A 13,584-nucleotide genomic window follows, 5' to 3' on the forward strand; every position below is an offset into this window, starting at 1 on the left:
ATTATATAGTTTTAACACGAAATGCCTTATTTATCAAATTAGGGTTTGATAATGTTTTTATCAAAAGTGCAGAGGGCATTTATGTATTAGAATATTTTGGGGTGGCCCTTTTAAGGCAAATCTTTCCAAAGTGCCTTACCTAAAAGCAGGCTATTCACAATCCAATCATTTGTTTACTGGAGCTTAATTCCAAATAAGCAGATCAGGGACTGGAGTCTGTCAAAATATAAAGGCCTTACAGTATACCTCTGCGTACGTCTGTTCAAAAGGAAGTCCTATTGGGTTCAGTGGGATTAGCTCCTAAGTAAAACACCATGTTTCTTTACTCTAAAGCAGGGGTTCTTAAATTGTGGGTTGGGACAAAACAATCAGGGGTCACAAACAAAGGGGTTGGGCAGTTTTCTTAAATCTCTTAAACCTCATCAGGCTTTCACAGGCAAACCAAGATCACTGCCAAAACTTTCTCTGGTCTTTGCAGCTGCAATACCAGGAAGTTTGAGAGCCCCTATGATACTTAGATCAAGAGGTATCTTGCCGAAGTCTTTATCTAATGAAGTCATTAAAGGTATTCATGAGGGGGTTGTACAAATTCATTTATTATTTTAGGGGATCACCGTGCAACAAAAAAATAAGGACCCTCTCCACTAAAATCTAATGAAAATAAAATGCATTTATGTTCTGTAGTGCAGAAAACAAGGACAAAGAAGGATAAGCACTGACACATTTTCAACATTGGATAAGACGTTTTAAATGTAATTTAATTGGTTGTAACATTATCTGATCTGATAATATTATAGTATCTGATCAGGAGAAAAATCAATAATGTATCTTATATTATCTTGTAAAACTATTGTTTTGAAAAACCTGCATTTCACGAAACTGAAAGAAAGTACACTATTTTCAGATTAAATCTGAATTATTTTAATTCACAGAATTTATTATAGATCTCACTAGTAATGAAGGAATAGGACACCTTATACCCATTTCACCTGCCGTACCCAAAGTGAATTTCAGTTAGTATCTCCCAGGACCCAGAGCTAAAATCCTCCAATGTTTTTGGTTTGCCTGTTCCTGTGACACTGGCAGATACTACTAGGAAAAAAAAAGCCACTCTAAATGGAATTCAGTATTCCTGCTAAACAAGAATGGAAGATCCATCTGCTCCACCTGTTTTTTTTTAACTATTTAAATCAGGGCAGCGTGAATGGCCCAACTGAACTGAATACATTATGTCCACAAGTACCCTTTGACCAGGGGAGCAGTCCTAACCAACTGTTGCACAACCTGCCCCCCACCCCCGCCACTGTCTGAGTTCCTTGATCTTTGGTGAAGAGGTCTTATCTCAAACCTCAGTCTGTAGGGATCATTTTAGCTGTGTTAAGTTAAATGGGTCAGACCTTCAATTTCCTTCTTTTATTTTTCGTTTCATCACTGATGTTGTCTAAGAATAAGAATAATTTACCTAGTGAATAGACTATACGATAGGTGTGGGCAACAAGTGCATTGTTCAATTACCATTCCAGTTATCTGACAGAAGTGCAACACTGTGAGCCACATGTTCTCACTTTATTTTATAAAAGTATTTTGTTTTTATTAGCTATACAATTACCTGCTTTCTTGTATGCAATATGAGTAGCAGCCCAACAGGTGCTGGTGAAAATCCAAAGCATTTCTACAGCTTCAGATTGTCCTTGACTTATGACCACAATAGGGACCGGAAAATTAAGTGGCGCAGTTAAGCGAGACATCATGCGACCGAAACTTGCGACCTTCCCTGCTGGCTCCCCCACTGACTCTGCCTGTCAGAAGCGGCTGGGAAGGCCACAAATGGAAATCATGCGACTGCAGGATGCTGCAACCATCGTAAATGCAAGCCTGTTGCCCAGCGCCCAAATCACAATCACATGACCACGGGGACGCTGCGATGGCCGTAAGTGCAAGGACTGGCCGTAAGTCACTTTTTTCAGCACCGTTGTAACTTTGAATGGTCGCTAAATGAATGGTTGTAAGTCAAGGATTACCTGTATAGCTAAAAGCTTGTCCATGATCTCTGGGATTTTAAATAAATTAAGTAATGCCACCACTACCCTATAATAAGAGCGTGTGGTGCAGAGTGGTAGGCGGCAGTATGGCAACCGAAACTCTCCCCACGACCCGAGTTCGATCCCAGCGGAAGCTGGATTCTCTCTCGGGTAGCTGGCTCAGGTCGACTCAGCCTTCCATCCTTCCGAGGTCGGTCAAATGAGCACCCAGCTTGCTGGGGAAGGTGACGACTGGGGAAGGCAATGGCAAACCACCCCGCGATAGTCTGCCAAGAAAATGTCACGAAAGTGGCGTCCCCCCAAAGGGTCAGACATGACTCGGTGCTTGCACTGGGGACCTTTCACACCCTATAATAGATTAAAAGCTATTCTTGAAACTCTGTCCTCCACACCTTCAAAACTATACCAGAATCTAAAGAGCCCCTTTGGACATGCAGATGTATTTGTATACAAGAGGAACTGATTCTGAACCTAAACCATATAAATCAATCTAGTTAACAACATATTTCAGATGTCCTTCCTAAATCCATAATTTCCTGAACATATTAAATGACTATTAATACAAATCAACTTTTACAAGTGAGCCTTTTTTCAGCATAATCTAAACACTTGTGGGCATATACCCCACAGACATTTTCATGAAACAAGTAAAAAAAGACAGATTGTGCCCTCTGTATAAATGCAAGCATATTGAATAAGAATTTGAGGGATTCAATTCACATTAATTCAACTATTGAAACACAGCAAAATGCACATTTGAGAAAACACGCATAATTCCCACGATACCAAATCAAAATTTGTTATGACTAATGACTAATTCTGGTTTGTTTGTGCACCCAAATCAAAACTCAAGTTAGTCTAAATTCACACCAAACACAAGTTTCAATTTGTTAATAACTAACCCTAATTTAGTTAATTGTTTAAATAAAGCCCAAATCAAATTTAGTTTTTGTCCTAGCTACCAACATGCCACTCAAAAACCAGATGTTGCCCTCGGACTACAAAAAGGTGGCATTTCTGGATTCACCTTATGACTGGACTACTGCAACATGCTGTACACGGGGTTGCTCTTGAAGACCACTCAGAAGTTACAGCTGGTCCAGAATGTGGCGACACAGGCAGTGATGACTGGACCATGATTTGCTCATGTTTCTCTGTTGCTTTGCAATCTACACTGGTTACCAGTTGCCTTGTGGGTGCAATTCAAGATGATAGGTATCACCTACAGAGCCCTTCATGGGAAAGCGCCTAATTATTTGAGGGACTGCCGATCTCCAATAGTGTCTGCCTGCCCAGTAAGATGGAGCACTGGGTGCGCTCCAGGACCCTTCAAATACACGGTATCATCTAGGAAGTGCACCTTCCTGCCTCCAGATATCCATCTGGTTCCCACTTTGAGGGTTTTCCACAAATCACTGAAAACTTAGCTTTGCTCCAGGCTTTGGGGAAGGTGGCTGTTGAGCCCCTGTCAATTTTTCTTTGGGTTGTTGTATTTGTCCCTTCCAAACATTTGGGATTTATTTCCTTTCTTGCCCCCCAGAACTGTCTGACCTCTAAATAAATAAATAAATAAATAAGCGAGCCATGGTCTGGCCAATAAATAAATAGCAATTAACTGGGAACGTGGCTGATTTCTATTTTGATGGTCAGAACATTAACTCATCCCCATAACATTGACCCACCTCACCCAATCATGCAGCAAGGGCATGTTACTGACCCCGTCTGTAAGAGAATTTCATCTGGCAGGGTCCAGGAAGCGGGCCTTCTCTGCAGTAGCCCCCGCCCTTTGGAACATCTTGCCCCCAGAGGTGAGGCAGGCCCCTTCAGTCCTGACCTTCAGGAGGGCCCTGAAGACTTGGTTCTGCCATCTTGCTTGGGGCAGGAAGGTGGGTAGCCATTCGTGGGGGTGGCTCACACCTTAGAGCCCCTCCCACCAGATTAGAATTTTTATAGCCTCTTGGATTTTATATTTATTTATATTGTATTTTATATCTATAATTTGCTTTATTTTTATAGGATTTTAATCATTTATTATTCTAGTATTAATTTTATTGTAAACCACCCAGAGTCCGACTTTTTGGGAAGATGGGCGGTAGCAAAATTTGAATAATAAATAAATAAATAAAATTAATACTATGGACAACTTTTACAGATATTGCGATTGCTGCTCTTGTTAAAATATAAACTTAGTTGAGAATTCAGCATGCTCAATAAAATGTAAATTGATCTGTAAAATTTCAGGGAGGGAAGAGATGTGTCCTGGGAAATTCTTTCAAGGCTTTTATCCTTTAATTCCATTCTACAAGTCTTTGGCATTCACAGACTAGCTGCAAGGCTTCAGAACATTTTTGTCAATGTCCCCATTTTCCTAACTATTATCTATAGAATCCATAACAATCCAAGGGATTTGGGGCAAGTTGGAGCTCATCACCAAGTGACTCCTGCCTCCACACCTTGACAGCCACTTCCAAACATTCTGTTTTGTCATTCAAAGCAGTACAGGCTGAACTGGTTTCACCACTGCAGCATATATACACAGCATCATTTTCCTGGGATAACTACCTGAAAGTCATTTGAACTGAGTCACTCTCAAGAACTTTTTAAAAAGAATCGTTTCATCTTCGTCCAACATCCTGAAAATATCACAACCTCGCAGTACTATTTCAATAGCAAATAAAGTACTAAACAGTTACATTAAACCATTCGAAAAGGGTAATTGTAGTCTACGTATAGAGAGCACCCATCCAAGTACCTTCTAGTAAAAAAGCAAGAGGGTGACCTTCACCCCCTCCATCTTTCACACGCATCGGGATGGATGTTTCCCCCCCCCCATATACCACGCATCTCTTGTTTCTGGTTCAAACCATAAAAAAGCCATGTTGGATTGTTCACAGAATTTTCTAATTCAGAATTCTATTCTAGATGTCTATAGATAACCCAATCTGGACGCCCTCCAAAAGTACAGATCAACTCCCCAAAACTGTCTGCTCAGGTTCAATATGCTCTTGAATCATTTCTACGTGTTCTGGAAGCAGATTTTCCCAGTGCCTTCACTTTTAAGTGGGTTTCTAACGTTTTTCTGTTCATGCTCTCTCTGGTCAGTTTCATGAGCTATTCTAGTTCTAGTTATCCAACCATGTTACTTATTCCTAACACACATTTAGCCAGGCTATGGAACAATAAATGAAGGCAGCCATTATTACACTTTTACTGTGGAAGTCTTCTGATTTCATTCTCCTTCTAAATATTTCTCTGAATATTTTGGTGAGGCAATATAACCTGAGTTAGTGCCAAGATTACCCTTTAGACTTAGTACTGCTAGCACAGTGTTTTTGCTGAAATGTCTGACATTCTAAGGCTTTTAGCTTGTCATTATGCCTTTTCTGTAGAGAGGAACTCCCTCTGGTATCAATATGAACCAATCCCATTAGGTTCCTGCTTATATTTAAGGCCCTTTCATGCAGGCCCTGTTTGCCCCACAACAAATCCAGGCCCCAAAATAATTCAGATCCTTTCCCTTTATGCTACCATTAAGACCCTTAGTTTTGTCTACCTACCTGACTTTTCATGTGGAAGAAAGAGAATTTCAGAGATGGAAGATCCTAGCTTTCAACAACTGCCAAGCCACAAACCTGACTCCAGGACCTCGCATTTCCTCATGTCACTGGTAGTAGTGTCATAACTAGTCTCCACCCTAGCATTCACTATGCAGGTAATTTCCAGGCAGGTTACACCACCTGTTGCAAATAACAATTTCTAATGATTAAGCAACCCATTGCCAGGAGCTCTCCATCTACCAAAGACATGTCCCTCTTCTTCCAAGGATGAGTTCCTTCATATGAATTATTTCCTCAGACACACACTTGCCCACAAGACCCTCATTCTCCATTCTGTCAGAGGAGTGGTCATCCTTAGTGGGCCAGAAAGCTGCACGGAGGATCTTTTCTCCTCCCTCAGTTTCTTCTGGTCAGTAACTTTTTTTCAAGAAAATGGTCTTCCAACAGACAGGAATTTAATGCAAGAAACTCACATCCTTATAACCAGCCAACAAATGGTCCTATGAGGCACTCACTGCAATACACAGCTCTCATATCCCTGTTGGCTTTTGATCTTCCACAGGTTATACATATATACATATATAATTGGATTAACCAAGTCCATGGCATGCTATGAAAAACAAGAGCTATTCTGTGTTCCTTTGCACTGAGTCAATGTAGGGAAGATACAGCCAGGGAAGGGACATAATGGTAAAAAATGGTAAGGTTTTCCAGCTTTACACCAAACAATCAGTGGTCATAATCAAAATATAAATCAGCACAAATCTATTACAAAACAAACTATCAGTAGAAGCACAATCTAAATAGGACTTACACGTGCACAAGCGAGAGCACCTTATTGCTGAAAATGCCTTGTCACTTTCTGTCTACCTAAGTAGGAGATGCAGAGACATCCATCCTCTTCTCCTTAGTGGCTCATCCAGAAAAGGACAAGGTTTGCTGAGGTTTAGCAATGATACATCATGATGACGCCCAGAGAAACTTACCAGCAGCTACAGTATGGTTGTGTCTGCAATTAACAATAACCCACGGTTGAATATCTTGACCCTGAGCATCAGACTCATGCATGTCTCCTTCCTCTTCTGAAGCAATCTCGGGAGTCATAAAACTCTGGCTTCCATTTCAGTGAACCTTAGTCTTCTCTTATATATACACACAAACTACGGTTAGAGTTACCTATGCTGTAATGAGCCAATTTTGAACTGCAGGAAATAAGTCGGTTTATTTATTAAAAAATATACTACCGCAGATTAAGCACACACAAATTTTAAAAATAGATAACATGTTTATTAAAAACCTATTCATGCCTGAACTAAACACAGGTTCTTTTTGCAAAATGACGCTACAATATGTCACTGTTAACATTAATGGCAGTTTGTTAAAGTTCAGAAATAACAGCTAACAGCTGAAAATAGAAAAAGGTGCCTTAGATTTCCAAGTCATGGGCTCTAAACTACTGAAGAATTTATTACTATTATTATTATTATTATTATTACTACTACTACTACTTGGGGGACAGTAACATGAAGGGGAGATGGGATTTAGTAGAAATAGGAAGGAAAAAAAAAGCCTTGCATTGACACTTTCAAATTAGGTCTTTCAGCCTTTTATTCCAACAACCCCAATTAAATCCCCTGAAGCTGTAAAAGAAACTAGAAAATAACCTATATGCATTTTACTTCATGTTTATTTATAACCTGCAAAAATAATTCCACAAGATAACTAAACAACTCAAGTCAGATTTAAACAGCTCAAAAATTAGTAAAGCAAGCCTTCCCCTCCCCACCCCAAGGACCCCATTCACTAACTAATAAAAGCAAAACTAGGAACAAAATCCCAACACTTCCCAAATATTTTCACATCAATAATCAACTCAGTTTTGGCTTGACAGTGTGGCCTGTCAAGAATCAAACAGAATGCTTGAGATGTACTGCCCTCTGGTACACTTTCAAGGTGCACTTAGTCAGGAGTAAAAAGGAGGGCATCTCTAGTATTCTCACAAGATGTCAAAAAGGTTGAATCACAGTTAAAGCAGTCATGTGAACAGCCTCATTTCAGAGAAATTACCATATTTTCTAGCCCCTGAAAAAAACTGAAGACTATTTCTCACTGACATCTCTCTCATCTTTTCCAGCAATGCAAAAATGGAACTATCTTTCAACTTTACCCCGTGCTCCTCTCACATCAGCAGCAAATCCTACCATTTTAGTTAAACAGTTCTGCCTTTATGAAAGCAAATTCTGCCTCTGACCAACTCAGGAAAACAAAAAATGTCTGAAGTTTCATTAGAAATCATAGTTTTGTTGCTACAAGTTCAACAGTTATTTACTGCTAAAGAATAAAAATACAGGACATGCAAAATATGTGGTAAAACCAAATAGCCAGATTAAGAATGATTTTTTTTCCTAAACTGAACTTTCCTTAAAAAGAGCAGGAATTAAGGACAATTGAAGCAATCAAGGATTTGACTTCACCTTGATTTAACATTAATCTGCGGACACAAGAGTGTCAACAGCAAAATAAAAAACATCCTTCCAGAAATGCTGGAGAGGACATCTGATCAATGATTAAAAAATGTATTGGTCATGTTCCCAGAACTCAAGCAAAGAAAAAGAAAATATCCATGTTATCCCTCAAGTAGTATCTGCTGGAAAATTATGTCAGCATTTTCACTTATTAGATGAAAATGTTAGAATACCAGTACAAGAATCTCTATTTATATCTAAGGATGCTTTATTTACAATCACTGGTATTCCTGTAACAATGTCCAAGTATGTAGTTGTGTCTTTAACAGTCTACTGCGGTTTGATTTTCTCTTCAATCTCTATAGAGTTGATTGCTCTCCTGCTTTGTACATGCATTTTGCTACACATCTTTGTAATTTACCCTCAAGTTTGCTCTCTTCCCACCTGACTGCTCTTTTATTGTTTCCATAATTTGAAGCACTTTCATCTTGTATTTCTTTGGGGTTCCTGCAGATTTTGTTCTTGAACTGCCATCATTCCTCTTTCCACATAATGCTCCACAGCTTCCAGTGTCATTTATATCTTAATACCACCACCTACCTCTCTCTCAGATAATCCCAGATCTGAATGTTCTCCTTTATACTACCCCCATTTTAAAATCACATCTCTTCTCCTTTGACAGCATTGCAAAATCCATCTTTTCTTTAGTCCAAACACTCTGCTCTACATCATGGTCATCTTTCACATTACCGACCTACTGTAAAAAAAATATCATTAACCCTCACACCCTCTATCCAAAATTCTCTACCAAATTTATTCACCTGCCTTCAGTTAGACTACAAGGCATCTGTTTAAACTCCCTGTTTACTCTTCTTTCCTTTCACAATCCTGAATGGCCTTGCCCTTCTCATGCCCCATCATCTATCCAGTTTCTCCACTCACAATTATACAAAGTTTTTCTACTTCCTCAATTCTACCCTTTCTCCTGCTGTCATATATTACTGGAATTACCTTACCTTTAAATGCCTCCTTAAACCTAAATTTAATGTGAAGTCTTTGGCAAAAACAAAACAACCCCTCCAACCTTTAGTCCCTTACTGTTATTAACCTGAAGTTTATATAATTGAAATAACTGCATACTCTTCCCCTCCTCATTCAGGCTTTGTTTTTATCTGTTCCTTCTACTGGATCGCTTAACTCTGAATCCTTCTGGACAAGAACGCCTCTCTCCATTCTTTATAAAAACATTGTGTATGTGGTTGGCGTTATATTGACAGCAAACGCACAACTGAACCCAAGCTGTTTGTGGAATAAGCTGCTACTTTTAGGACTCTAGGCTAGATCCTGAGGTGCCTTATAAAGGCATTATGGTTCCTTCAAAGAGTAATATAGGAAAATGGTCCAATATCATATATAGGCCACTGGAGATCAGAGATATGATTATGCCCCTTAAAAACTAAGAGAGGGATATAGCTGAAAGCTCATTTTATCAGACACTGTTGATATTATGTAGAATGAGAGCAGACAAAATATTGTTTACTAAATAATTTTAAAACAATCATTTTTGTTTCCTGTGTGGACATAAGAATTTTGTTCATTCTTTTTCTTGTATGAAAGTTTTGCAACCAAAGAAATATAATTTAAAAAAAAACAAAGACACCAGTACAACTCTGATATATTTATTGTTCAAATTTAATCACTACCCATCTCCCCCAAAAGAGGGACTCTGGGCCAGGAGCTCTCCATCTACCAAAGACACCAAGGCTGAGTTCCTTGTTCCCAGTTCCATTAACTAGGGATCAACCATCACATTTACATTCATGTGATCATCCCATAAATAAATCCAAGAACTCCAGCCTGTTCTTGGTTTATAAGGCAACTAAAAAGGATAAAAGAAAGGAAAGAATAAACAGCATGGAGATAGCAGACAAGACAAGATTTTTATCAAAATATACTTATTGTTGCCGGGCTCAGGAGAGACGGGACACATTAACACACAATCATTCATCACCATGCATGAAATCCACTATCTTAGGCAACTTTGAAAAAGGGTTAGGTAAACTCTTGGCAAAGAGGTTTATCTATGGCTATTACAGTCATTAAAGCTCTACACAGAAACCTCCATGTATAGATGCAGTATACCACTGAGCACCAGGGAATGCAGACAAAAGAGTAGGGAGCCCCTGTCACTTCCATGTCATGTCCCAGAGGCATCAACCGCTAGAGGTAGATGAAGATGGGTTTTGTTGGAGATGGGATGAAGAAACAGAAAGGCTAAACCTCAAAGACCAAGTTTCCATTGTTATTTCAGTTCAGAGATGGCGAAATAACTGAATTTTTAAGTATTTATCACCTCTTCAAAATACATATACTTCTAAGAAAGTGTTACTTTACATTCAACAAACTGCTTCTGGTGATTACAAAAAAATGTGAGTTAGCAGCTAAGAGAGTTTAAAATATAGCTTTTAATTAATTTGGAGCAAAACACACACACACTTGTGAACAGAAAACCTTAATATACCTCTTAAGATTTTTTTGTTTAACTAAAATGTAATAAAAGAGAACAGTTCCGATGGAAGACGTATAAACTAAGCTGGGGCAAACCAAACTCAGAATTATACCTAAATCCATTTCAATTTACAAAAACTACTCAGTTCTTTAAACGCTGAAAAAAATAACTAGGATGTCAAGAACAATCTTTAATTCCCACGTAAATGGGAAGGAAAAAGAATGTCCCACTGAGGTTCAGGCTATTCTTAAAAAGAGGAAATTAACCCAGAAAGTTCTGTGCCCCATGGCAAGTGGTGAGGACATGTTTTGCCCTACAATTTGCACCTATTTCTCAGCTCAAAGTAACACAATTCTAATCTTAGCTGAAGCAGTAACTCTGCATGTCTGAGCTGCATTATTTTGGATCTCAGGTGCAGCCCTTCATGACTGACCGCTTCCTCATATACACCCCGCTTCTTTATCCCACTATGCTAGGTTTCTGTGTGCAGCAAACTTCTTTTGCATTGTGTCACATAACTCCACTGCCCCACAACATATTACCATTACTGCACTGTGCATAATAAATTCCTGAATTAAACGTACCAGACCTTAGCCATGCCATGCCTATAGATCTTGCATTTAAAAAACCGACCGACCCTTCCCATCGTTCTTCCTAACCACCACCCCCCCTGCATTTCCAGGGTGTAGGTTTGTTTTAAGGAGGGCACCCAAACTAGCCAAATTATTTTTGCTATTTTAAGGCCAGAAAACTCTCTACCACCTTTTCTTTCAGGAAAGGCTGCTTCTGATTTCTGACACTAACGAGAGCCGAGGTTCTCAGACTCTGCGCTGTTCACAGGCCAGCGGCACCGAGAGAAGCCGGAACTGCAGCGAAGGGCCTGGGAGGCCAGGAGCATCTCCCCGGGAGGGCGTCCTCCTCTCCCCGCCGCCCAGGATGACTGCGCAAGGCCAGGGCCTGCTGCCTCTCGGCGAGCGGAGACGGCAGCGCACCGCCCGGCTTCCGCCCGCCCCATCCCCGCGCCAAGGCCGGGCGCTTTCCGTCAATAACCCCCCGCAGACGCTGCCGCCGAGCCCCAATTAAAAATGGCGAGGCTCTCGCGTGGCCGGCGGCGCGCGAGGTACAATGGAACGGGGCCGGAGGCTGCTGAAACAAAACCCGGAGCACACGCCGAGCGCCGCCGGCGCCTCCCCGGGCCGGCCAAAAGGGGCGCGCGGGGCAAGGGCCGCGCATTCCTGCAGGGGGCGCCCCCCGCCCCGCCCCGCCCCAGGCGGCGACCCCCGCCCGCCCGGAAAGCGCCGAGCCCCCGCCGGCGAAGAGGGAAGCCTCCGCCCCCGGCGCTGCCAAACTTTCAAACTTCGGCCTCGCGCGAGGAGACGGGAGGCGCCTCCCCCCGGAAGGGGGGCGCTCGAGAAGGTCCTCCCCGACGCCGCACGGGCTGCGGGGCCCGCGACCCTCCCCCGCCTCCGCGAGCGAGCCCGCCCGCCCGCCCGCGGCGAAGGGGCTGCGGGAGGGAGCCTCCGGCCCGGCCGCGGAGAGGCTGCCCGGCCCCTCGGGAGGGGAGGGAGCGCCGGGAGGGTCGCGCCTCCGTGCGGGGGGAGGGGGTCATAAGCCCAGCACAGCCAGGGAGAGGGGCCCGCAGGCCCCCCGGGGCGGCCCTGTCCGGCCCGCCGACCGGGACGCAGAAGGGCCGGGGCTGGGGCAGGCGGGCGGGCAGCGACGCTGGAGACCTGGAGCGACTCCCGAGAAGGCAGATCCGGCGCTGAGCGGGGGGAGCGGGAGGCCCGCGGAGCCGCGCGAGGGAGGCGGTCCGGGCGGGGGGCGCTCCGCGGGCGGGGAGGGGGCGCGCCCCGCTTCACCTGAACAGGTGGGGCACGCGGTCCCGGCGGGGAGCGGGCCAGGGAGCCCAATCGGGGCCATCGGCTCGGGGCGGGGGGGCTCCGCGGGTGCGGGCGGCCGGGCCGGGCCGGGCCGCGCCGGCGCTTGACAGGGCGGGGGCGCCTACCTTCCATCTCCATGTCCTCCGGCTCGCTCAGCTGCTGCTCGCCCGGCTTCTGCGGCGGCGGCGGCGGCGGCGGCTGCTGCTGCGGGGGCGGCGGCGGGTGGTGGTGGTGGTTCATGGCGGGCGCCGGGGGCCCCTCGGGCGGGGGCTGCGCGGCGGCGGGCGGGGCGGCGGCTTCCTCGCGGCCTTCCTCGGCGGGCAGGGTCGGCGGCAGGGAGACGCGCACGTATTTGCTGGCGATGCGCCCAATGGCGGCGGGCGAGGCCGAGGGAGGCCGAGGCCCACCCGGCGAGGGCTGCCGGCTCCGGCGGGAGAGCGGCCCTGCGCGCCCGCCTGGCTCGGCTGCGGCTCCTCCGCCTCTCCCGCTCTCAAAATGGCCGACGCCGAGTGTCACATCCGCATGGGCGCCCCGGCCGGGCCGGGCCGGGCCGGGCCCGCGCCAACGCCGCCACGACAGTCAGGAGGCCCGCCGGCCCTCGGGCCCGGGCCTCCGCCGCGCCGCGGACTCGCCTGCCTGCCTCTGCCTCTGCCTGTCTGCCGGCGGCCGGCCTCGCTGGGCAGCGGGAGCGGAGAAGAGCGGCGGGCGCGCGGGGAGCAGCCAGGAAGGAGCAGCAGCAGCGCCGCGGCCGCCCCGGGAACAGCAACGCCGCCGCCGCTGCCGCTGCCGCCGCCGAGGAGGGGGAGGAGCCGCCGGGGGGGAGGGCCGTGCGCGCGCCCGGCTGCGCGCCCCCGCTCCCGGGAGATGGGGGCGAGGCCGGCTCCCGCGCGCCCGCGGCCGGGCTGCTCCCCGGTCCTTCCCCGGGCTCCGCGAGGGTCTGCCCCCCCCCCAGGGGGAGCAGGGGGCGTTGCGCCCCCCAGGACCGTCTGGAGCGGTGCGGAGGGCGGGGGGGGGGGCGCCAAAGGGCCAGGAATTGGGAGGGGGTCCTGCCACAGTGCCCGGGCATCCTCCCCCTGGAATGGGGAAGAATGGCTCAGCCGGCTGGCAGAGAGAGAGCACCGGGGAGGGGCG

The 13,584-nt window shown here is 45.6% G+C and overlaps 1 protein-coding gene across 1 annotated transcript in view; it reads right to left on the reverse strand.

The window, feature by feature from the left end:
• The window catches only part of USP7 (ubiquitin specific peptidase 7), a 70,910-nt gene extending 57,865 nt beyond the window's left edge, over nt 1-13,045 (reverse strand). Inside the window, exon 1 of the mRNA XM_063314600.1 lies at nt 12,579-13,045. Within this exon, the coding sequence (XP_063170670.1) occupies nt 12,579-12,693 (115 nt within the window). The 5' untranslated portion in view covers nt 12,694-13,045. The remainder of the gene's footprint in view (nt 1-12,578) is intronic.
• Nucleotides 13,046-13,584: the final 539 nt, after the last annotated feature.

The sequence above is a fragment of the Candoia aspera genome, chromosome 14 (assembly GCF_035149785.1).
Source record: "Candoia aspera isolate rCanAsp1 chromosome 14, rCanAsp1.hap2, whole genome shotgun sequence".
In the NCBI taxonomy this organism is placed as follows: Eukaryota; Metazoa; Chordata; class Lepidosauria; order Squamata; family Boidae; genus Candoia; species Candoia aspera.